The following is a 24,530-nucleotide window of genomic DNA, read 5'->3' as shown; positions in this document are numbered from 1 at the left end:
AAAAAAAGCAGGCTATGATGTGAAACAGTATTTTAGATCATCATAGGTAAAGCAAATAAAGTTAAACTGCCGTGCCCCATATACATATGGCAAAACCCCAAACAAACCCTTAGTTGTACCATCCATCTCTGACGGGACCGGGAGTTTTCCCTGATCCTGCAGGATTTACGAATATTTTTGCTATTGGTTTGGCCCAAAATGTGTTAACCACATGAAGACAGCTAATAGCACCAATTTCCAGGGAGCTTTTCAGCAAAGGAAAGCAAACAGTTTTTGACTGGAGCCTAAAAGTTCTGTTTTGAATTGCAGAGGGCAGGACCTGTACAAAACAGCAAGCTCAGCTACCTCATCAGGCTTGGCTTGTTGTTAAATCTGAAAGTCGACATGAACCCAAAAGTAGATACTCATAAGAAATTAATTCAGAAAGGCATAAATGATTCAAGAGAAAAACCCTGGTAAGCTGCAATCTACCTGGCCAGGAATTTCACTATGGAAAGCCCTATTCCTTACTAAGCACCCGTAATGTACCTTACAAATGCAGAGGACACCACCCTACTACATCTGCCCAGCCACATAAAATCCGCATCAGCCAGACTCCATTCTGGCCCTCTCCCATAGAATCAGGGATGTCTAAGCAGAGCGGGTGCAATTCAGGCCTGGCGTGCTGAAAAAGAAATGGAAGGATGAAGAATAAAAGCGAACAGCTCCAAAGGGAACGTAACTGCTGAGTAACAGAGGGGTTTCACCACAGGACTGACTTCATTTCAAATGCTGAGCGCATATTCCTCGGTCATCGCCCAGACCCCTGCGGGGGAAGGTGGGGAGTGACTGGCATACAGAAAACAGCGTGTTTCAACTGCTCGGCATTTTGTGATAATCTGCACTTATCTGAAAGCTGTCAATTGGTAATAACATTTTTTCCCTGAACGAAAACTGACCTGGAGAAACACGCTGAGCAGCGACCTAGTGTTCTCTGACGTGGGCATTGTGCGAACTCGGGCACCAAAACCCAGCTCCGGCAGAAATCTGAACTTTCTCTTTGCTGCGTTGCCGGCATCCGGCCTGAGAGACAAGCGAGGGTCTGTCCCTCCAGCCCTACCGCAGCCTCAATGGCTTCACGGAGATTCATCTACAAGCAAAGCCGTGGCATTTGAGCCTTCCCTCCCCAATGATTCCCAATTCTTCCCTGACACCAGTTCTCTATTAACTCTCTGATTTTTGATACAGTATCCAAGTATTCAAATTCATTTATAAAAAGGGTTATTGGGGGTAAATGCACTAGTACAAACAAGGGTTGTACATCATAGGATACCACCACCGTTTATTCACCTCACCAAATAATTTACCATCTTAGAAGTAAGACCGGCTTAAAAGTGAGACAGGCTTAATAAACTTCAAGGTTTATTGGGCTTTAGACAGTGTTAAAATGCCTGGTTACGAGGGCTCCTTGAGACCAAATCCCGATTCATTCAGCTAAAATTCAAGTCATTCACTGAGGGATTAAAGACACCCAAAGGTGCTCAACTTTGCTGGAAGCTGTGGGGAATAAAGGAAAGAGACACGTCAGTACAGCTGAAACAAAACATCCTCATAAATGTGTGTGATATACCCGAAAACAGACCAGGAAAAAAGCCAAGATCGCCCTTTCAGAACACTCTTAAAAAGGAAAAAAAAAAAAGGAGGGGGAAATTTCTCAGGCTTCCTGATTTTCAGTCTCTCATTCCTTCTCATTCTCTTCCAGAAGGCAAATTAATTTCATTTGTAGCTTCTGATCTAAACTAAGAAGTAGACTGTTACTCCCACGCATTCTCCCCCAGAGGTCTACTAGGCACTCTGTTATTTAGAAAATAGCAGAAATAACAGCAAAACATCAGCAAGATCAATTCGAACACAGCATATGAAGTTATATTAGGATTCCAAGAAAAGTAAGTAGAATTTCCAATATTATTATAATTACTACTTCAGTAACGTTTCACAGCACAAGCCAAGTAACCAAGCCTTGCTGCACTGAATAGCATAGAAACTTTCTTTTTTGATGCCTTGACAGCATCTTAAACTGAAGAAAGCTCACAGGCAATTCTGACTCAGCAGCCCTTGGGAAAAAAAAACAAACCCACAACCTACTTCTTGCTTTGCTATTGGGAATTGCAGAGCATCTATTGTGAATATACCCTAAAATTTGATCTTCAGAGCAGAAGAAATCCAAGCGAGCAGCTTTTCAGTCCAAGGTCCAAGATTAGCCAAGCCAGCTGGGGACAGCTACATCGTAAACCCACCCTTTTCTGCCAGTGCTGGTGGCCCATTCTCGGAGGTTCCTCGGGCTAAAGCAAGAAACCCTGCTGCTCTCAGTTCCTCTCAGGAAGGAACTGGGAGCATCCCCTTCCCACCTGCTGTCCTGCAGGTTGGAGGCAGCTGACCAGGGTTGATTGATCCATACCAGCAAAATCATTATAGAAGAAACCTTGGTTTAAATAATGTAACCTTGCTTTGCATTTTACCTTAGTTATTTTCTTTACTGGTTCCTTGTTGATTTATAATCCTTTAGACAAAATAAGCTGAAGCTAAACACAGTTTTTATATTATATATGGTACTCTTTTTTTGTAACTAGAAAGACACACTATGTATAAATTGCTTAACTAGCTGAGAATCTAAGGACACATTGAGTCAAATTTTCTCTTTATACAATTTATTACACTAAGAACTGTTTCTTACTTTCTATTTCTTCAGCAATCAATTCTTTAATTCTGGTTTCTGACAAGCTGCTTCTGAATAGAAACTTGCATTATAAAATTAAGTCAGTTGTAGACAACTAACACTAAACTTGTGTTGTTTTGTTTTTTTTTTTTACTTAAACTAAAGCAGTATTAAATATGACGGAAACAGAAATAAAATTACTCTTAACAACTACCACTGTACTATTATCTCCTGCTAATGAATTAATGGTATACAACTACACCATAAATAGTAAAAATCTGCATTTCTATCTATTTTTTTATTTGCAGATTGAAAGCTTTGATGTTTTTCTACTCCAAAATTATTTCTTTTATTAACAGTTATTGCAGTGAACTAAACTGAATATAGATTAAAATATCTCTATGTATCTACAAAAGTGACTGTATTGTCTACCCACAACAGTGCAAAGTTAGTTTACGCTTTCAACAAACTATGTTTTAAGGTGCTTAGTCAAAGGTTTCCCTGAAGTCTGACTTTGTATAAAACCATGCAGGAAAAACAGGTATAACTATTCTTTTTTATTTAAATAATTTTAGGAGACTAAAACAAGTCAGTACTTCAGAATTCATTATCCACCAAGTCATCATTCAAGTGCTTTAGCCAGCATCCATAGGGCTAATGTGGGCAACACCAGCCCACGTAAGACTCAAGCAGGGCTTTATCCTCCAGCCCAGAACGGGCCCCACGACCTGGCCTGGGAGCACCACAAAACTCATCCCCAAGGAGCCTGTGTGTAGGTAGGAGACAAGCTGTGTAAAACAGCACATAAAAACCTGTAATGAAGACATATTAAAAGGTAATGTTTATACAAACACTAGGGACCAATTTTATAGCATATGGGAGTAAATTACTTCACTTGTAAGTATCTGTGGGCCTGGGTACTTCCATGGTGACACTAAGCACTCATGTTACTGGATGGGGGGGTCACTCATTTTTAAGTAATAGATGCAGGGGGACAGCTTTGTTTTGAGGAGGGCAGTCTTCCCCCCCACCTCGTCCTGCAGTTGTTCCCCATTCTGGAACGGGCCACCATCTTATAAAAACTGGAAAGGCTTGCATTTGTGTTGAAAGCCTACAGCAGTAGTTCCTACATTTTTACTGATCAGATTTTGGCAGGCAGGAATGCTTTCTCCGTTAATAAGCCTCATTTTATATTTCTAAATACACTGCTTTGCTTTCCCTTCCAAATTAGCGCTGATGATTAACAGCCATTAAAAGAATAAAACTAAACACTTGCGAGGAACCAGCATTGCAATAATTAGTTCTGAAAGCCCAGAAAGCACTCCCGAAAGCCGAGTTAGAAGTGTGTTTCTGCAAGAGCTTCTGTTACTCTCTCTAAAAATATGGCCAAGTCTGTGTGCTACAAGTTCTGCCTTGTATGTCCTCCAAGACTAACTTCTCTCTGACTAGCTGCTTTGTCCAGCTGACAAGTGAACGAGGGGGGAAAATGGGCCACCCCTTGGTGGCATCCCTAAAGTATTTACTCAACAGCATCATTCATTTTTGACAGCAGCCACCTGTATAGGAGACTGGCACGTTTGCAAAAGTCAGCATGGAAATCAGCCAGTACCATTCCCTTGGATAACACAGCAAATCAGGCCTTACATTGCCCACGAGACAGAGCCACAGTGATGACAGGAGAGGGAACTACTTTAACAAGCGCTCCACCTGGTAGCTCTTTAAACAGAGAAAAAAAGCCAAGTGGGAAGAGGAAAGGATACATTTCTATTTTTCAGGGCATGCCTAAAATCAAGCAGGGTCCTTTTAGGACAGAATAGAGCACATCCTTCTATCTGAGAATCTGAACGAAGGTAACAGTCACACATCAAGCACTTCCCCTCTTACTATCTTCCCAGGGTAGATATTTCACCTGTTACACATTCAGGGAGAGGGATGCATAACAGTGATTAAGCAACTGACCATTTACACCTGGCAAAACAGAAGGGAGAACCAGGTTTTATGTGGTCTGCCTAGTAGGCTAGGCTACCTGTTAAACTTCAAGATAAAGTCTTTTTTTCCCCAGATAATTCCTCCAAAGAACCCCCAATTCTTGCCTGCCATACAGCTGTTTCACCCACTTGTCCTCTTCTACACTTTCTACTGTGCCCCATGACAGAATACCATATATAGCTCATTGTAAGTTCAGATTGACTGTAACTTTGGAAAAATAATTTTTTTTGAAACATCAGCTAAAAACTATATTCTAGATTTCTTTAACCACCTCTACTGCTTTGCATCCATATGTAGTTTCACGGCTACAGTGGAAAATCCTACTGAAGCCCTAGACACACAGATGTAGAAGCCAGCACATGACACACACAATGTCATACTTAAACAAGTACGTCTCCCATTAAAAGCTAACTTAGTGCTCTTCATAAATTCAGAGTATGACAAAAATCAGGAAAAAAGTCCAAAACAAACAGTAGGAGTGCTGTTACATATTCTCCAGAGCACACCAGAAGCGTTAGGGTTGAGCAGGCAGTAAGACCACACCTTCTGTGCAGTTTTAATTACAGCTCTCCCCTTCTACAGATCCGCAGCAAGGTAGAACAGCCGGCCAGAACTGCAGCTTCATTTTTAACCCCTCAACCCAAGCCATGACTTGTATCAGTTTGCCTTTACTGTTCACTTTGAGTGCTTCTCCTTTTCCCTGGCTGAACAATACAGCAGGGCTCAGCTCCCTTCCCAGAGATGGTTGACTTGCCTTGAAATCAAATGCCAACATCTGCAAACTCTTAGGCTGGACTTTATTTCCCGAGAGCGGAGGACGGCGGGCGCGGCGCCGCCTACCTTAGCCACCCAGCTGAACAATGGTGACATCTTACGGGCTCCGGCGCGGCGGCCGGCGGCGATCCCCGGCTCCGGCCGCTCCTCTCCGCCTCTCCCCGCTGCCTCCCGGCTGCCGCCGCCTCATGCGCCGGGAGGGGAGCCAGCCTGCCCGGCCTCTGAAAGTTTCCCCGCGGCCGCCGCCGAGCGCCGGCCGGCGGGACCGCGAGCTCGCCGCGCTGGAGAGGCTCCCCGCGGCGGCGCCGACTGCTGCTGCGGTGCTGCGGAGCGGGAAGGGAAGGGAAGGGAAAGGAAAGGAAAGGAAAGGAAGGGCCGGGCCGGGGGCTGGGGCCGGGGCCGGGGCCGCGGCCCGCCTCCGCCGCGCTCCGCCTCCGCCGGGGCGCCCCGCGCCGGGCTGCGGCCGCCCGCCCCCGGGAAGGCGGGAAGGGAGCGGGCTCGCCCTCCGGCAGCTCGCCTGAAAACGCAGACAACCGCCTGCTACCTCACTGCGTTGCCCTTTTACGTAATTCAGCGCAAAAGACAGGATTCGCAACTATTAAAAAAGAAAAATCCCACGCGGTCCATGTAACTTTCTGGGAATATGCTGGCATCGAAGTCATGCTTAACATTGAAAGATCAAGCAAAAAAATCATCTGTTTGAAACCACTGTGAAATGTTACACTTCAGTCAGGCTCACCATTCATGTTAGCTAATGGCATTTGACATCACACACTAGCAGCTCTACTTCCAGAAAAAAGCGGTCGGAGAACTAAAAAACCAGTACGGCACAGGTCAATAGTATGCATGTTTCCAGCAGGTCAAGGGATCTCACCCGCCACCCAGACAGGAAAGGTGTTCATTCCTGTTGTCACTCCGGCTGGACTGCCTGTGAACACACCCCCCTACTCAGTGGCTGTAGGGCTGCCTGAAAACAACTCATTTTCCTCAGTTTGGAGGAAGGGCACAGAACTAGGAAAAAAAGGCCTGGATTTCACCGGAAATAACCCATTGGCCCCAAAACAAAAAGCCCTTTATTTTCCATCGCCTCATAGAAACTAAGTGAAGAACTAGATTTGCAAAATCCTAACAGGAAAGCATAGGGGTCTGTTCTGCACTTCTTCCCAATAAAATTCAACTGCTCAAAGTTGGATGTTGAAGTGCCAAATTCAGCTCTTTGCTTTGCCCAAAGACACTCTCACCGAGACAGTCACCTCACTGGGAGGGTGTCCTGCATGTGCTTGCACTTGCACACTCAGGGCTGAAGAAATAATCTCTGGGTTTAGAGCTGACGCTGTCCCACTCATCTAAGTCATTAAATGTCTGCTGGAGCACAAGAGTGACACCCACGCGCGTGGGCTGGGGAGAAGGAGAGCCAATCTCACAGCTCACTGAGGCACTGCCCCAGACTGCATGACCCTGCAGCCCTGGATTTGGTTCACATAAAGCAAACGAGGCAGCCGCTGAGAGCGCTGTACCACCTCCTAATGCTGCACTGGCGAGTGCTAGCTGTGTGGGCGATAATGGTCCACGGTGGGCTGAGGGGACAACACAAAAGCAGTTCTTCTCAGGTTGTACCTGCAGCATCTGCAGTACCTAAGCATGACACTTCCACCTACTTCCTCCTCAGGAACAGAGAATCACAAAACAACAAACCAGAATGCTGATGAAACACTTACCCAGAAAAGGTGGCACGAAACAAAGGATTGCGCCAGTGAAGCGTGATGTCTCTGTCATGGCCAACGTGTCGCTGATAGTCCGAGAATGGAGGTATCCGACTGTGGTGGATGTGTGAGCTGGTGCATGGCAGTACACACCCAGTCCTGGCCCGGCCTGGCAGCACCGTGGCCAGTGGTGGGACTAGGGAAATCTGCTGCCACTCGATGTTAGCACTCTCTAGCTAAATACTAGTTTACCCATCTGTAAAATTAAGTCTTGACCAGTCTCCTTGGCTTGCTCAAAGACACATAGATAATCAGGGGAAGACATTTGATGTGGGAATTTGAAATCCTTTTCCTGAGCAACATTTGCCAGGGAGCCACAAAATACTAACCAATATGAGCTAATAAACCAGCATGCAACTTATGATGACCTTCTCATGGTTGGAGAGCCCAAAGCCTGCCTGGACCTGGTTTTTAATCAACTTACAACCTACGCTGCAGTTTCTGGAATCAAAACCGTAACAAATACATTGCATATTTTCATAAAAGGAGACTAGAGATCCATTTTCTAATAGTTCTACAGGATAAAGTAGAGGTGATTCACAAAGATGGCCAACGGCTCATTCCGTCATTACAATAGTGGCCACGGGCAGTTTTATTGCATGGATGTTCTTAGCCGTAAGCCCAATAAATGAGTAAATATGACCGACACTCACTCTGGTGCTGGTCTCTAAAGGTTTATTGGCATGATAGAGGGAAGAAATTTTCACTGCTGCTGTTGTTCATGATATATAGAGCACATACATGAATAAATGACATCTGTTCTCAGGACTTTAAACTAGGCACCTTACAAGAACACTGGAAGTAAGTATTACCATTTGAAATACGGAACTGGGTCTGCTTTTATTTCATAGAGCAACCGAAGGCAAGAGCAAGGCAGAATGTTCCTCATTATGTGCTGCTTCTAGTTGTAGAGTATATTCACTATTTGGTGGTAGCATTAGAGTTGCATTTCTCTAACACTGACTGTGAACAATATTATTTCTAAATAATTATTTCTTCCCTTTCTCTGAGGAGATCCTGCCTGCTTGGGAGTTTTTCCAGCTCCCCATTCCTGACTGGCACCCTTCCACAGTTTTAAACTAACAATACACACATCTCCTCTGAGTCTGCATTAAATGCTGATGTCAGTCAGGAGATCTGGCTTCTCGCTCTGACTGCAACTGGCTCAAAGAGCCATCTTCAGCGTGTTACTTCACGCTATTTAGCTTCTAAACCTGTTGCATGCAATTGTTATAGTGATGTTTGTATGATTTTAAACGCACTCTGAAACCTTCTACATGCTTCTACAGGACTGGGAGGAAGAGTGGTCTTGTGGTCAAGACACTGAATTAGGAGATAAGAGTAACAGCGAATGAATCCCAACTTCTGCTGTTAACATGACTTTCAGACATGCTACTTCACTGCCCGCTCTGCTTTAGTTCATCTGTTAAGCGGAGATGGTATCTGCCAGCCTTGAAGGAAGAAGGAGTGAGCACACTCATCGGCATTTGGGAAACAGCTGGCAGCTAGGCTTAAGTGTTCAGATATAAAAATGTTTGGTAATGCACGAAATTCTTCAGTGTAAATGAAAAGGTCACTGTGTTGCTCACCTTCCAAAAAAAGATAGATTTAGCAATGTAGTAGGAACAATAACTGCATTCATTTTTCAGGATGTTCAGCTTTCTAAAAACAGAACCTTTGTATTTTTCTATTTTAAGTTTGGCTTGTGCAAATAACTGTCTCTCCAAAAAGACTATATATCCATTTTGGGTAAATGGAAAAATTCAGGGCCAGGGAATGACATCTGTATTGCATAAACAGTAAGTAGCACTTGACACCACCTTATCTAAGTGTATGATCTTTTAAAAAACAAAACAAAACCCTCATTCCTATGAACTGTTCCATGTTATCATGGAAAATATTAGCAAGATATTTGTGGCTGTTTTTAAAATAGTAGCAATTAAAATACTTCAAAGCCACAACTTAAAGCTTACATTTGTCAGAAAAATAATCAGTTTTACAGATGTCCTTCATAAATTTACACATACACAAATACCCCCATCATTTCTCCTCCAGCAAAGCTCTCCATATTAAAAGAAACCATTTGGAGATAAGGAAAGAGATGTGAGATACAAGGAAATACTAAGAAGAAAGGAGACTACAGTCAACCTTTTAACTCAAAAGAGGAGTATTTTCTGACTCATTCTCCTCTGATTTCAGCTTCCTTTAGGTTTAATGGCTGTAAACATTTTTGAGAGTCTTCACAGTATGTCACCACTGAATGAAGTCTCACAAGAAGTTGCATTAAGGGTATAGCCACAACTGTATTACCTGAGAACTGGCCTCTGCTGTTGCTTGCGGGTGGTGGTTTTACAGCAGACCCCATTCCCTTTTGAAGCTTTTTCCTCTGAATTGTACTTAAACATGTTTCGGCAGCTATTCTTCTCATGAATTATCCCCTCTGCCCAAATTCACTGTTACAAGTTTCCTTTTTCTCTTCTTTCCCTGTACACAAGAAGGTCTTTGTAAATTCAGTTGAAAAAATGCAAGAAAAGAACATGCCTGCCAGTAATTACCCGTATCCATTATTTGGCCTTTCTTTAAAAACACCCACAATTTTTATCCTTTATTACTCAGTTTTCACTGTTCATTAGGATTTCCTTGAGTCTTGTCTCATCCCTTCCCATTCCAAGTAGTAGGGTAGATGGTTTCTTCTTTATCAGAGGAAAAAGATAGAAAGAAAGTAACTACTGTGAGAGTATTGTTTGTTATGTGAATTCAAAATGTAATAACGTTTTGATTCTTAGATAAAGTTGTATTAAAAGATACCAAAAGAAAGGTGTCTATTTAAGGAAACCCCACACATTTATGGCACCTCCATATGATGCAAGGTGAGACAAATGGTTCACCTGGATCCACTGAAGGAAAAGAGTAATGAAATCCTCCGGATTTCATCCTATCCAAAGACTCGATCAAGCCTGACTAGCTGGCTTCTGAAAAGATACTGTGGTGAAGAAAACAGTGAGCTTTGTTACTTCTTTTGGCTAAATTATAAGCAAACTCCTTTTTTCTCAATACAAAATAAAATAAAAGATTAATCACAAAATCAAACTACCTTACCGAACAAGATCTGCATCAGCCCCCTGATGAGAGACAACAGCAAGACCTGCCAGCTAACCACCGACCGGCAGTGGCTGTCCCCTTAATGCAAAGTGTATAGGAGCTCACTGCCCTGAGCTGCACATCCACATTAAAGATGAAATCCAGCTCTCACCAAAGAAAATGGGATGACTTTCTTGGTTGTTTCCAGATACTCAATGGAAACAGAATTGACAATGTTTTGGGTAATCTTCTTTGCACTGTTAGTAAGTTAAAAGTGTAGACTGAAGTGTTTTGGCTATTTGCTAACCAGTAGCAAATATGAAAAACGCAAGACATTGGGCCAGTGCCCAGAGATAACATGCAATTCACTTCCTGTGTGGCAGACAGAAGAGAACAATTCCTTACCAGAGTGCTGGGCACTGACTCAGCAGTGGAGCCCTTTCCAACCTCTCCTGTAGATTTTAGCTTTTACAAGATTGTCTTTTCAGCCACAAAATTTGTAACTGCTAAAATGCTTTGATTCAAGTGACATTAGCATTTCCTGCTCAGGAATGAAAAGCAGCATTGGTGATGGGTTATCTGTCCTCTTCCCTACCAGCAGTATCCATCCTCTCTCCAACAGAGTGTCAGAGCATGAGGGTTACCATGTGCTGAGGCTCATTTGGGATCCTGGATCTCAGTGAGAGGACTGAGGGAAGGAGGGATCTGTGAAGGGAAAGGTGACCTACACCATGTAGGAGAGAAGCACGGAGCCCAAGGGCCATGTTGCTCAGCAGACAGTGGAATGAAGTCCTCCTTGGGCAAGTGCTGTCCTGCAGGCAAGATGAGATCAACCAGAGTGAGGTCTTGAGAGCATTAGATGACAAAATGCATCATGAGGTTGAAGTAGCTTTCCTAGTTGCTACTATTATCTTAAGATTCTTCCCTGTGGGTCTGTTTTGGACAAAGAATTGTTCAGACATCCTTTTTTCCTTGGAAAAGGTCTATCTAGAGAAAACTGATTGTTTTCTTATGCTCTATTATAAGGCAGCTCTGGGCGATAGCAGATGCTGGGCTGACCAGTCAGATATCTTGAATGGAACAGACCACCTCTTAGCATTTGATTCAGAAAGTTCAGAGTAGAAAGGTTTTGGTGAAGTCCTTAATCAAACAAGGAACTGGAGAAAATACTACTCACGGAATGCGGAACCCGTCATCCCATAAGGGACCCCTCTTTGCATGGGGATGAATGTTACAGAGAATCTAAAACCAGAGAAAAGTAGCTTTACCTTCAACACCTGAAGTTGGCTACAAGAGGAGAAGCTGATAAGAGGTACAGTATCTGACCAACAAACACGATGCATGCCAAAGGTACCCACAAAATCCAGGTACAGAGGGAAAGCAACATTACAGAAGAAGAAAGAGAGGTAACCAAGGCTATACATAATCAGTGTAACAGTAAACACAATCTAGCTTTAGGGTCCTAGTGCCCATTCATAAACATTAAGGCCATCTGACGCAAAACACTCATCTGGACTGAAACCATCCTGCCACTTCAAACACTTCCAAAAACATTGATGAGTAAACTTTGGATTGGCAAGCTTTGCGCTGGATTGAGTATTTTTTGTCTTCCCACAGACAGCAAAAAAAAAAGCTTAAAGCTGTCAGGAACTTTGCCATGGGTTCTGACTAATTCCACTCAAGCGTGATCATATCTCTATGTTTGATCAAGATCAAATGTGCACTGCTGAGTGATCCAATTGCGATCAACCGATCAGATCTCTACAAATGAGCAAAAAACCACAGCCTGAATCTGCAGATAAGTCCAGGCAGACTTGTGAAGAGATCACTTTGATCTGAATAGCTGGATGCAAAAAACCCACAGGACAATGTGGCAAACGAGCAGCGGGGGAAACTCAGCGCATAGAGGAGAATTGCCACACAGAGACATCAGAGGTTCCACGCATTTATTCTGTTTTGCGACGGAGGGTTTTCTGGCAGCTGTGAAACTGGAGCAGGAAGAGTGGAGCACAAGCAGAGCAAACTGGCAAACTGCAGAAGCAGATTACAGAGCTCAAAACGGATGCTCCCAGTGTGCAGTGAAAAAGACACAGGTCGAGCCCTTGAGATCATAAACTAGGTCTTGACTGTGGTTGAAACAGTTGGAAACCTCCTGTTTTTCTCCCTGCAGGGCAATAGTTCTTGGTCTTCTCAGTGTCATCAAGTTGAGGGACAACTAGCTGAGCTCACCAGGCTGCTGAGGCAGCTCTGGAGGATAGACCAGAAGCCACCACAGGGATGACACACACCTGCACACACACTCTGACACAACTGGATAAACCATAAAATATTAATGATGCAAGACCGCTTATTTTAAAAGCTTATTTAAAAATGCTCCTGACAATGGGACGTGAAGGATGTGACAATTTGCCATGGTTTAACCGAAACCAGGATACAATTAAATGGGGATTAATGTCCACTGGCACTAGATATATGGCCATGGTAGGACTTTGCGCCCTTTTCCTCCAGCCTCCTGCTGCTTCCTTGGGGCAAGCACTGAAAGGTCTCGGGAGAAAAAAAAAACTCTCAAAGTTTAAGAAGTATTTTCTTAAATGCAATTAATTAAAGGTTATACATAAAGTGTTCCTTGATCTTGAAACTTATATGGTTAACCCAAGTTACTCAGATGGGAAGAAAGACACTTCATTTGAAAATATGTCTCATTTCCTTTGTGGAGAAGCACTACCTCGCACTGGAAAAAAAAATAAATACTAAGCACTTCTACTTCCAATAATGGATAAGTTACATAGTAAAAAAAGTCTAGAAAGTGTTGAGGAAAACCAAACTATGAACAGAAAATGACAACTCTCACTTGACTGGTTAAAATCAAAACATAATTATAGAATTTATTGATTCCCCATGTGCTTAGGGGAGACACATATACGTATGAATGCCTATTTCCTTTACATGGGACTTCATGTTAGTTAAGATGTACCTATTCACTTTATCGTATTAAAACACTCTAGTAATGAATAATATAAAATAAGCAATTTTGTATGCATAATTTTATGGAGTTATAGCCTAGCTCTTTGTTCACATAATTAACTATAAACACAGAAATAGTCCCACTGCCCTAAACATATTATTTTGTGTACTTCAGTTGCAACAGTAGGAGACTAGGAAAGTGTATTGAGTTCCACAGTATGGAGAGCCATGAAAAGAGGCCAGTCGTCTTGGTTCTCTACAACTTACTTAATAACTTAATAAATATATATAACAGCATTGATATATGTAAAAAGCACATTGATTTCTCATAACTGAATTCAGCCGCAATCCCCATAGACAGTACACAGATTCTACTGGACTTTTACTGTTGCTCAGATACTCTAAAGCAACATCAATTTCAGCAAACTGAAAAAAAGCAACAGTTAGAATAAAACTTTAAGTGTTAACCATTCCACCCCCAACCCGTAATATTCTCGGTTTTGCTGGAAAGAGCTTAACAATAAAAACTATCAGTTCAGGTTTATCTCTCAGCAGGTATAGGGTCCAGAACTTACCTACAGTCAATGGAGCTATATTGCAATTTACATATGATGAGCATGTGGGTGTAAAAGCTATTCATTTGAGAAGGATCCAATCTTGCCCCCACTAAAATCACAGACCAAGTTGCTACTTAAACATCTTAAACATAGATAGCAAAAAGAGGAAGCAAATACCATATTGTCCTGTTCTTTTCCAGAATCAAGCTGAAGAAATTTTAATTTCTGCCACGTTGCCCTCATATCATAAGCCTCCCTGCTCCGGAGCTCTTGGATGAAACCCCAGTGGGAGAACTGCAGCAACCTGCAGAGAACTCAGCAGTCCCTTGCAGCCGATTAAGAGGTGCACTCAGCAACTCGCGTGGCCCTCGCTCCGCACCGCTTCTCATCGCCAGCCTTTCATTTGATTACAAGCTGCAGCACAGTCCTTCCCTAGATATTTCCTGTGTAATGTGGAATTGAGAATACCACTGGAACCTACTCATATAATAATCTGCATGTACGGTAATTTTGTATGGTGCATATAAATCTGCCTTTTTATTAAAAGATCTGTGATTTTTATTTTGCCATGTTGTGCTGTTGATTATATCCGTTCTCATCTGTCTTGAAAGTGGAAAATTTTATCAGCAATGCTCCCTCGCACACACTTTTAACTTACTGTTTCTTATCTCTCCCCTTCCTACCCTCTTTTCAGGGCTTACTAACGTATCGAGTGTATCTTTGGCAATGATGTGGACTCTTTTGCTCTTATGATTTTATATATTTTTGGCTAAGTCATAGTCTTTCAATTACAGCAAAAGCCACAAAATGGCAATAAACCATCTTTAAAACCAAGATTCAAACACTGTCTCTACCGATCTGAAAAAACACCTTCCCCACAATTCAGTTAGCTTTCCATTCAGAAGTTTGCAGCTCCTGGTTTCATTACAAACAACACCCCGCATTTAGTTATTTTAAGCCGATTCCGTTTGACTCCTAAAAACATGCTGGAAAACATTTGTGAAATATAACACACAATACAGAGACTTTTAAAATATAGCAATAGGATTTGTCCTTATGGCTCTTTTGTGGTTTTGATAAAGCTGCATCGCTTCAAAGGGCTCAGGATATATTACTGTAAGACACCACTGCATATTTCGGCCACATGTGCTGACTGCGCTTCCGCTCCTCTGCCAGAACAATGGAAGCCTTCGCGCGCTGAGTCAGCTATCCCACAACCACGGATCCACGCAGACCAAATGCATTCACTCACTACAGGTTTCTTTAACCATGTCTTATCACTGAGAATGCTAGATAGCTGCATCATTTCACGTAAGACTCTTGGAGTGAGGTAAAATTTGGGAAACGTACATATTTTCAGGAATAAAGCCCAAAATATTATTTGACGTGTGTGTGAGAAAGGGGGGGGAAAGGGAAGGGAAGGGAAGGGAAGGGAAGGGAAGGGAAGGGAAGGGAAGGGAAGGGAAGGGAAGGGAAGGGAAGGGAAGGGAAGGGAAGGGAAGGGAAGGGAAGGGAAGGGAAGGGAAGGGAAGGGAAGGGAAGGGAAGGGAAGGGAAGGGAAGGGAAGGGAAGGGAAGGGAAGGGAAGGGAAGGGAAGGGAAGGGAAGGGAAGGGAAGGATCAAGGGCCAGTTCTACCATTTCCTCCCTACTGGGTATTTCCATTCCAACAGGGAATTCTGGTATTCCAGGAGAAACCTGCAGACAGCTGGACGGATGGGCTGGACAGCTGAACTCTTCACTCAGATGATCTGGTAAGTTCAGATATGACTGCAACTTGTGAGTCTGAGCTCACATATTTGAATGTGTTCACAGGCACAAAGACCCAAATAAATACGTGAACCTCAGAAGTTAGCTGAGCAGGGTCTTTTATCCCAGGATGTAATAAATTCTCAAGTCTCCCGTTGGTTTCAATCATAATTTATGAGTAGAATGTAGGACAGCTTTAATTAATTTTCAATCATTTCAATCATTTTCAAAATCAATGAAATTAATTTTCATTATTATCATTCAGCTGTAATATACAGCCTAACAGCAAGAGCTAAAAAAAATTTTTAAAAAATCAAGTATTACATTATCTCATTGTAGATCCATAATATCATCCCCATACACGTGCTTTGATTTCACTCAGAGTCTAGTTGGGACCGAACTCCAGTTGAGACTACTTCAGGACTAACTCAGGTGCAGTTGAGCTGTCTCAAGCTGGCATCAAGACTTCTAGAACAGACTGACATGTCTGTCTGTGTGTGTGTGTGTGTAAAAGTCAGGTCACAGAGTTATCCGGGTAAGGAAAATTTGTCACATATGTAGTTTTTACATGGCTTCTTGGAAGTGTGCAGTCTCAAGTTGTGTGAAGGGATTTATCCCGAGACCTTGACAGTTTGTATTCTGTAACTTTGACAAGAAATGTACCTATAAATCAGAAACCTATGTTTTGTTTGTTTGAGGTTCCTGGGAACTTTTCTGACTCTTCCAATCCTTGCTTGCATATGGATAGTCTATTAAAACACCAAACCTGAAACGGGGTGGGGGGGAAGACTTCATTTTAAAGACAAACTTGAAGTGTGTCTTCTGCAGTATACAACCTACCTGCAGAGTGCCCACTGAAAACCTCCTCCCAGCAAAAAGGAAGCCTGCACACAACCAGTGCATGCACTCTGAGGTTTATTGTCCTCTGGATGTAACTAGTTCATTATGGAGTTAGTAATGTACGTGTAAAGAAAATTCCGAAGTCCTGCGAGTTTCTGGAAGAGAAACTTTGGTCCTTATGCAGATACAAGCATATTATATCAAGCTCAGAACATGACTGAGAGCTAATGTTTTCATATCTATCAGATATTCTGCTGAGGGGAACTGAGACATCCCAGAACATCAGCTGATGCCAAACACTAACCCCAGTTAAGCACGTGTCTTGTTTTGTGAATTTTAATACCTAAGAATAAACTCCGGGAACACTAGTATTTCAGTTCTAGAGACAGCACCTTTACTGACTGTTGGTTCTTCTGCTAGCTCACCACACAGTAAAATTATCAACTTCTTACTACAATACTTTTACAGGTGTTTATTACCAAAAAAGAACCCACGAGGAGAACCCAAACAGAACTTCAGACAATTTGGAAAAAAAAGTAAAATGGGAATGACAGTACTGAAATTCTTATCAAAAGCCCACCAGGGTCTTTTGATTGATTTTAACCAGTCTTAGATTAAGCCTTCAGTATCTCTAAGATAAGGCGAGGAATTCCCCTGCTGGTGGAAAGCAACAGCAGTAGAGGTGAAAATTGTCACAGCTGTCGCGGTATCTTACATTTGCTCTGGACAGCCACTAAGTGGCACTTAAACACCTCACCTTAAACCATGGTGAATCTGCAAACTGTTGTGGGGGGAAAAAAAGGAGTTACGCACTCTGGGGACTCATCCCTTTTAAGAACAATGAAGTTCACTTCCTGCAATTCGAGAAACTTTCTAAGGGCCTGACTATGTATGAAAATGTTGCTGGCAGAAATACTGCACAGAGCTCCGCAGAAGCAACTGCTTCCTCTCCTAAATCCCGGTCCTGCTTTGGGAATCAGAGTGCCTCGTTCCAGTCGATCATTACCCACTATTGGGCCATTTTCAAATATGCACTTAAACCAGGAAAATGAAAGTGCCTCATCGCTGCTGGACTGCAGGTCAAACTAAAGCAGCCCTAACGTCTTAACATAACTTCTAGAAATGCCTGCGTTCGGTTTCAATGAGAGATCTCTGCAGGGACCAACACTGTTTGATGCACATTAGAACGGGGTTTTAGTAGTCAGCAGAGAATCAAAAATGATGAATGGAGCTTTGCTCTTCTTAAGACTTTAGTACATTATTGCTTCCTAGACATGCCATACTTTCATTTGCATTTTTAATCAAAGAAAGAAACCCAACTTTCCTAATAGTGGTGTTGAATCAACTATGTTAATCATCCTGAATATGATAATGCATTATAGTTATTATTTTTCTTTTTATCTGGTTTTAAAGGTGCTTCTGTTTCATTAAAAATCTTTCTAAATGAATTAAGTACAGAAATGGGAAACCATTTTTTCCTATATGAACAACGTAACTGTCATTGGAAAAAATCTGACGATGAAACCAAGCAGAATAATATATTAGGTATTTTAGGTGCTAACCAAGCAAGTATCTATCTACAAGCACGTTCAATGTCATTATTGCAAGTATTTCTGTTGTCTTCAATGGAACTAGCCTGAACTTAAAGTACATACAGGTTTTCAGCATCAAAGACTCAGAAGTAAGATTTATGTACGATTTGCTTTTTAGACTCTCAAAGACTCACCTCCATTTCAGTTAGCCACAGGTTTAGATGTAAAATACACCACCAGATATTATAGCTGCAAGCTCTATTTTTCATCTTTGTGCTGAATGCGGCCTCCAGAAATCTCAAATTAAGAGTTATGAATTTCATCTTTTATTCTCTCTTCACGTGAAAGTTCATTAAGTTATGATTAGAATCACAGCATACAAGCAACAAAGCAACTCAACAAGCCACAGTACATCATGATTACTAAGAATACAATTTTTAAGCACATTCTGCATGCGTGAAACTAGTTTTGTGGGGTTTTTTTAAAGGCTGAAACAAGAAGCTTGCAAATGAAAAGCATTCAATCAGTTATGTAGAAGGATCAAACTTAACCCAATGCAAGAGGAATCTCCAGCAGTGAAGCTGTTTTTATGACCAGCAATAGATCTCAATCAGTCACTCTGGGAAAAGTGGGGGGAGGGTGGGAAAGAAAGAAGTCCACATCAACCAGCAGTTTCATACAAAGGACAAACCAAGTATAAACTGGCATTATCCACTCAATCCTTGTATCAGATCCTCGATGATCAACCTTTAGGGCAGACACACATATCCATTTAAGCCTGTATTTGTCCAGTCACACAAATCATTCTTTAGGAAAATATTTCCCACAGCCCTTCCCATAACTTGATGTCCACAGAGAGGGTAAAAAAACAAAAATACAGAACAACTGTGTCTACACCGGGCAAGGGAAAGCACTGATTTTATGACAGTGATTTGTTACCGTTATTCACTTTGACATATAACAGGATGGGAGATTGTGCTGCTAAAGTAAATACAGCGGTTATATATGCCTCCTCTGCTTTGGTTTTCTGCTCCACTACAGCCAAAGAGCCCACATCTGATGACCTTGAGGGCACATCATAAATGTCAGCCCAATGCAGGCAAAACTCTAAATGAAAAGCCGATTGCATGGAAAAATAATGAGCTATTTCAGGAAGGTGATTTACTCAGTATCATAATTTATGAATTGGCATCTTCATATTTTAATGTGGATGGCTTGAATTTGACCATTAGGGCCATTTTAGAATCTGAAGAAAAGAAAATATAATTGCCTGAACATGAATGTCCATGTTTAAGTAGCTCCAAGTAAGCTAAAGCCCAAGCTTTTCAGAGAAATTTGTGAAGCAGAGAAAATAGAAAGGTTTTGTTTTTACTAGTCTTGAAGAAAGATCACTGATGTAGGACCCAGTCCTACAATCTGACTCGTGCCAGAACCACTCTTGAATCTGTCTGGAGAGATTGTACTAACCTACATGACAGATACGGCCTTTGTTTATTCATATATTTGACAAAAGCTATCTTCCCACATGTTTAAAAACAGATTGTACAGGCTTTGAATGCTCTATTTCACTAACTAAATTACACTGTCCTCAATATGCTATTGTACTGTGTGCCATAAAAACTAACACTGTATTAGGTAAGACTGATTCTTTATAAAAATTGTTGTTTTTCAAAGTGGGTTTTTTCTCCCTCTAAAACATACTTTCTGGCTTTAAATTCCATACAACTATCACTGCACCATGTACCCACAAAATTAATTTAAAAACATCACAACTGTGCATACTTTATATTCCTTAGAATCATTAATTAAATGAAAAATAAAAACCATCTACTGAATATAGATTAGACTTCCTGACTTGTGTTTGGAGGTCAATAAGGCAGCATTCTTCCAAATGTCCTCTAGTCTTAAATTAACTTCAGCAAGCCACAGCAGTGGGCAGCTGCAGAAAATACATTGGCGTTCCTTTATCATTAATTATTCCTCTTTGTAGTACTGTACATTCAGCTTAATATTCAATGTTGCTACAAAACAAAACAGTATTTTCTGAACTCTTAATTCTGTATATGCAACCTGGGTTTCTACACTCATTTGCTTTCTCACTCAGAACTTTTCCACAGGCGCAGCTCATACTTTTTTTTTATTTGCCCAGAATTTTCTGCTGGCTGTGAGTTGGTTTGAAGCTATATGTCTGACTAGGCTGCAAGGCGATGAGGAGACCCATTCACTTGCTCTGTGCGTATTGCATCCAACACCTTTGAAGAAGGCAGACTTTACTACACTACAGTAAGGTGAGCTGAATAACTTTGCTGTTACCTAGTTTGTTATTGTTACCACTTGTGAAGCTGGGGACTTTAACATGTTTAGTGCTGGGGTAACACGTGGATAAAGATAGCCTCTCAACTGAAGACCTACATTGTACTCTGAGAACTGTGTGGCTTCAACAAATTCTCAAATTTTCACATTCATCTTCCACAGTAAGTTATCTTCAAGCTTTTCAATCAAATTTGAAGACTACAGCATCACCAAGCTCTTGCAAAGTTTAGGAAGTTGGTCACAGAGGGTTAACTTATTACTCAGTGAGGGTATTGCTCAGCAAAGCAGAAAGAAATTATTCCAGCTGAGAAAATGAAATAAATAAAGCACAGGATGAGTACCAGAAAGTTACTGCCAGAGTGACGTTGAAGCCACAAAAATGAAGAAATTGTCACACGACAGTGTTTCACAATACATTCAACCCCTCAGGGGCAGGTTCACTAGTAATTTTAAGACAATTAGGTGTAAATCATGGAAATGTACTAAAAGCCTTCCATTCCCATCACCATAACAGCAGCAGACACAAGACTGTAAGAAGGTATTTACCAGCATGCAGATTGTTCCTATGCTATTTAAGTCTTCTTAGAGCAAGGCTACTCCATCTTTGGACTCACTGGGCAGCTACGCAATTACTTCTTCCCACACAATGCTAGCAGGACAGACTTCAAAGTCTGTGACACTTTGTCTAGGAGTCTCTGTGTACAGTCTCCCCATGCACCTCCACCCTCATAGCCCTACTTTTAGGATCTATGTCACCATACAAAGAAACAACATCAGGTTTCCTGCTGCACAGCCCAATCCCTTTGGAGTACCTCTGGTGATGCACTCTACTTTCACCATCTGCTTGTGAAAGTATCAGGAAAAATTTGTCCCAAATTACTTTATGTTCTCACTTTAGTTTCCAAATTTGTGTCAACCTGGAATTTGACAAAACACCTAAGGTGATCTAGCGAGGTGCACTGAGTTGGTTTGGAGCAGAATGCAATCCGATTTTTTTACCTTAGCCCCTAAAGCAGCTCAACACAGAGCTGAACAAACATCAGTGCCAGCACAAGGGAAAACACTGAGATTGTACGTCAAGGGATGGATCAGAAGAGAAAAGAATAATAGAACTACCTTTTTTGACAAAGGACAGCTATTAAATCTCCTCACTGTATCATCAGGTATTACACTTGAACTAAAGTCCCATGGCAGCTTAAGAGTGACTGAATTGGGGATCTGAGGTCCAGCCTTCTCTGCAAGTGGCCTTGCTTCTCCCTCACTCTCACAAAGATGCTCATGAAACTGCTCTGTGATAAGGTTAGGATGCTAATTTAATTGAAACTGTATCACTTTTCCTTTTGGAATATTTAAATTGCTCTGAACTGCCACACTGAGTGATATCACAGCGTAATATGAGAGTAGGGGAAAAGGTGGGAATGTGCAAGCAACCAAGGGAGTGCAAGGCCACCAAAAGCTGGACTCAGACTAGGTTAAGATGTGAAGAGCGCGCTTTCTCTTTGGACGTATGTAAGGAAGCTCTTCTCTATGTGAAGAGGAAGTTTCTGAAAGAAACTCTACTGTGACTCTGGAGGATGCTTGGATACTATGGCTCCAATTACCTGTAATGGACTTCATAGGCCACAATTATCAGACCTTGTGAGACAAAAGGAACGGTTAGTAGTCAGACGAGAAGCCATCACAAATCTGCTAATTATGTTTTAGCCTCAGTTCCACTGTTCTGTATTTCTGCTACAATCCCCAACAGAAAAAGTGAAGGACCAATAAATAATCTTGGCATGAACTCTGGCTCTAAAATCATAGAATCATAGAATCATAGAACCATTAAGGTTGGAAACGACCTCTAAGATCATCAAGTCCAACTGTCAACCCAACACCACCATGCCCACTAAAGCATGTCCCTAAGCACCGCATCTATACATCTTTTAAATACCTCCAGGGATGGGGACTCCACCACTTCCCTGGGCAGCCTCTTCCAATGTTTAACCACTCTTTCAGTAAAGACATTTTTCCTCACATCCAATCTAAACCTCCCCTGCCGCAACTTGAGGCCATTTCCTCTCGTCCTATCACTTGTTACTTGGGAGAAGAGACCAACACCCACCTCGCTACAACCTCCTTTCAGGTAGTTACAGAGCGCCATAAGGTCTCCCCTCAGCCTCCTCTTCTCCAGGCTAAACAACCCCAGTTCCCTCAGCCCCTCCTCATAAGACTTGTTCTCCAGACCCCTCACCAGCTTCGTTGCCCTTCTCTGGACACGCTCCAGCACCTCAACATCCTTCTTGTAGTGAGGGGCCCAAAACTGAACACAGTATTTGAGGTGCGGCCTCACCAGTGCCGAGTACAGGGGCACGATCACTTCCCTACTCCTGCTGGCCACACTAGTTCTGATACAGGCCAGGATGCCATTGGCCTTCTTGGCTGCCTGGGCACACTGCCGGCTCATGTTCAGCTGGCTGCCAACCAACATCCCCAGGTCCTTTTCCGCCAGGCAGCTTTCCAGCCACTCTTCCCCAAGCCTGTAGCGCTGCATGGGGTTGTTGTGGCCGAAGTGCAGGACCTGGCACTTGGCCTTGATGAACCTCATACAGTTGGCCTCGGCCCATCGATCCAGCCTGTCCAGGTCCCTCTGCAGAGCCTTCCTACCCTCGAGCAGATCAACACTCCCGCCCAACTTGGTGTTGTCTGCAAACTTACTGAGGGTGCACTCGAGCCCCTCATCCAGATCATTGATAAAGATATTGAACAAGACCGGCCCCAAAACTGAGCCCTGGGGAACACCGCTCGTGACCGGACGCCAACTGGATTGAACTCCATTCATCACAACCCTCTGGGCCCAGCCGTCCAGCCAGTTTTTGACCCAGCGCAGAGTCCACCTGTCTAAGCCGTGAGCCGCCAGCTTCTCTAGGAGAATGCTGTGGGAGATGGTGTCAAAGGCCTTATTGAAGTCCAGGTAGACCATATCCACAGCCTTTCCCTCGTCCACTAGGCAGGTCACCTGGTCATAGAAGGAGATCAGGTTGGTCAAGCAGGACCTGCCTCTCATAATCCATGCTGGCTAGGCCGGATCCCCTGGTTGTCCTGCTCATGCCTTGTGAGCGCCCTCAAGATGAACCGCTCCATAATCTCCCCCGGCACCGAGGTCAGGCTGACAGGCCTATAGTTCCCCGGATTCTCCTTCCGGCCCTTCTTGTAGATGGGCGTCACATTGGCAAGCCTCCAGTCGCCCGGGACCTCCCCCGTTAACCAGGACTGCTGATAAATGATGGAGAGCGGCTTGGCGAGCACCTCCGCCAGCTCCCTCAGCACTCTCGGGTGGATCCCATCCGGCCCCATAGACTTGTGAGCGTCCAGGTGGCACAGCAAGTCACTAACTGCTTCCTCTTGGATTATGGGGGGTTCATTCTGCTCGCCATCCCTGTCTTCCAGCTCGGGGGGCCGAGTACCCTGAGGATAACTAGTCTGCCTGTTAAAGACTGAGGCAAAGGCGGCATTGAGTACCTCAGCCTTTTCCTCATCCTCAGTGACAATGTTCCCCCCCGCATCCAATAAGGGATGGAGATTCTCCTTGGCTCTCTTCTTGTCATTAATATATTTGTAAAAACATTTTTTGTTGTCTCTGACGACAGCGGCCAGATTGCGTTCTAGCTGGGCTTTTGCCTTTCGCATTTCCTCTCTGCATGACCTAACGAGATCCCTGTACTCTTCTTGAGTCGCCTGCCCCTTCTTCCACAAGTGGTAAACTCTCCTTTTTTTCCTGAGTCCCAGCAAGAGCTCCCCGTTCAGCCAGGACAGTCGTCTTCCCCGCCCGTTCTTCTTACGGCGTACAGGGACAGCCTGCTCCTGCGCCTTTAAGACTTCCTTCTTGAAGAATGTCCAGCCTTCCTGGACCCCTTTGCCCTTCAGGACTGTCTCCCAAGGGACTCTCTCAACCAGCGTCCTGAACAGGCCAAAGTCCGCCCTCCGGAAGTCCATGGTTGCAGTTTTGCTGCCCCCCCTCCTTACTTCACCAAGAATTGAGAATTCTACCATTTCATGGTCGCTAAGCCCAAGACGGCCTCCGACCACCACATCTCCCACCAGTCCTTCTCTGTTTGTAAACAGCAGGCTGAGCGAGGCACCTCCCCTGGTAGGCTCACTTACCAGCTGCGTCAGGAAGTTGTCTTCCACACACTCCAGGAACCTCCTAGACTGTTTCCTCTCTGCCATGTTGTATTTCCAGCAGATGTCTGGGAAGTTGAAGTCCCCCACGAGAACAAGGGCTAGTGATTGTGA

General features: G+C 43.1%; 1 protein-coding gene across 4 annotated transcripts in view; it reads right to left on the bottom strand.

The window, feature by feature from the left end:
* Positions 1-24,530, bottom strand: part of TBC1D1 (TBC1 domain family member 1) — a 120,688-nt gene that overhangs the window by 79,572 nt on the left and 16,586 nt on the right. Inside the window, exon 1 of one of the 4 annotated variants that reach the window (XM_076336085.1) lies at positions 5,525-5,737. The exons of the other annotated variants lie outside the window; for them this stretch is intronic. Within the exon in view, the coding sequence (XP_076192200.1) occupies positions 5,525-5,554 (30 nt within the window). The 5' untranslated portion in view covers positions 5,555-5,737. Of the gene's footprint in view, positions 1-5,524; positions 5,738-24,530 lie in introns of those variants that run through there. 4 annotated transcript variants of the gene reach the window in all.

Source organism: Aptenodytes patagonicus, chromosome 4 (assembly GCF_965638725.1).
Source record: "Aptenodytes patagonicus chromosome 4, bAptPat1.pri.cur, whole genome shotgun sequence".
Taxonomy (NCBI): domain Eukaryota; kingdom Metazoa; phylum Chordata; class Aves; order Sphenisciformes; family Spheniscidae; genus Aptenodytes; species Aptenodytes patagonicus.
This window is presented reverse-complemented; position numbering and strand designations above follow the sequence as displayed.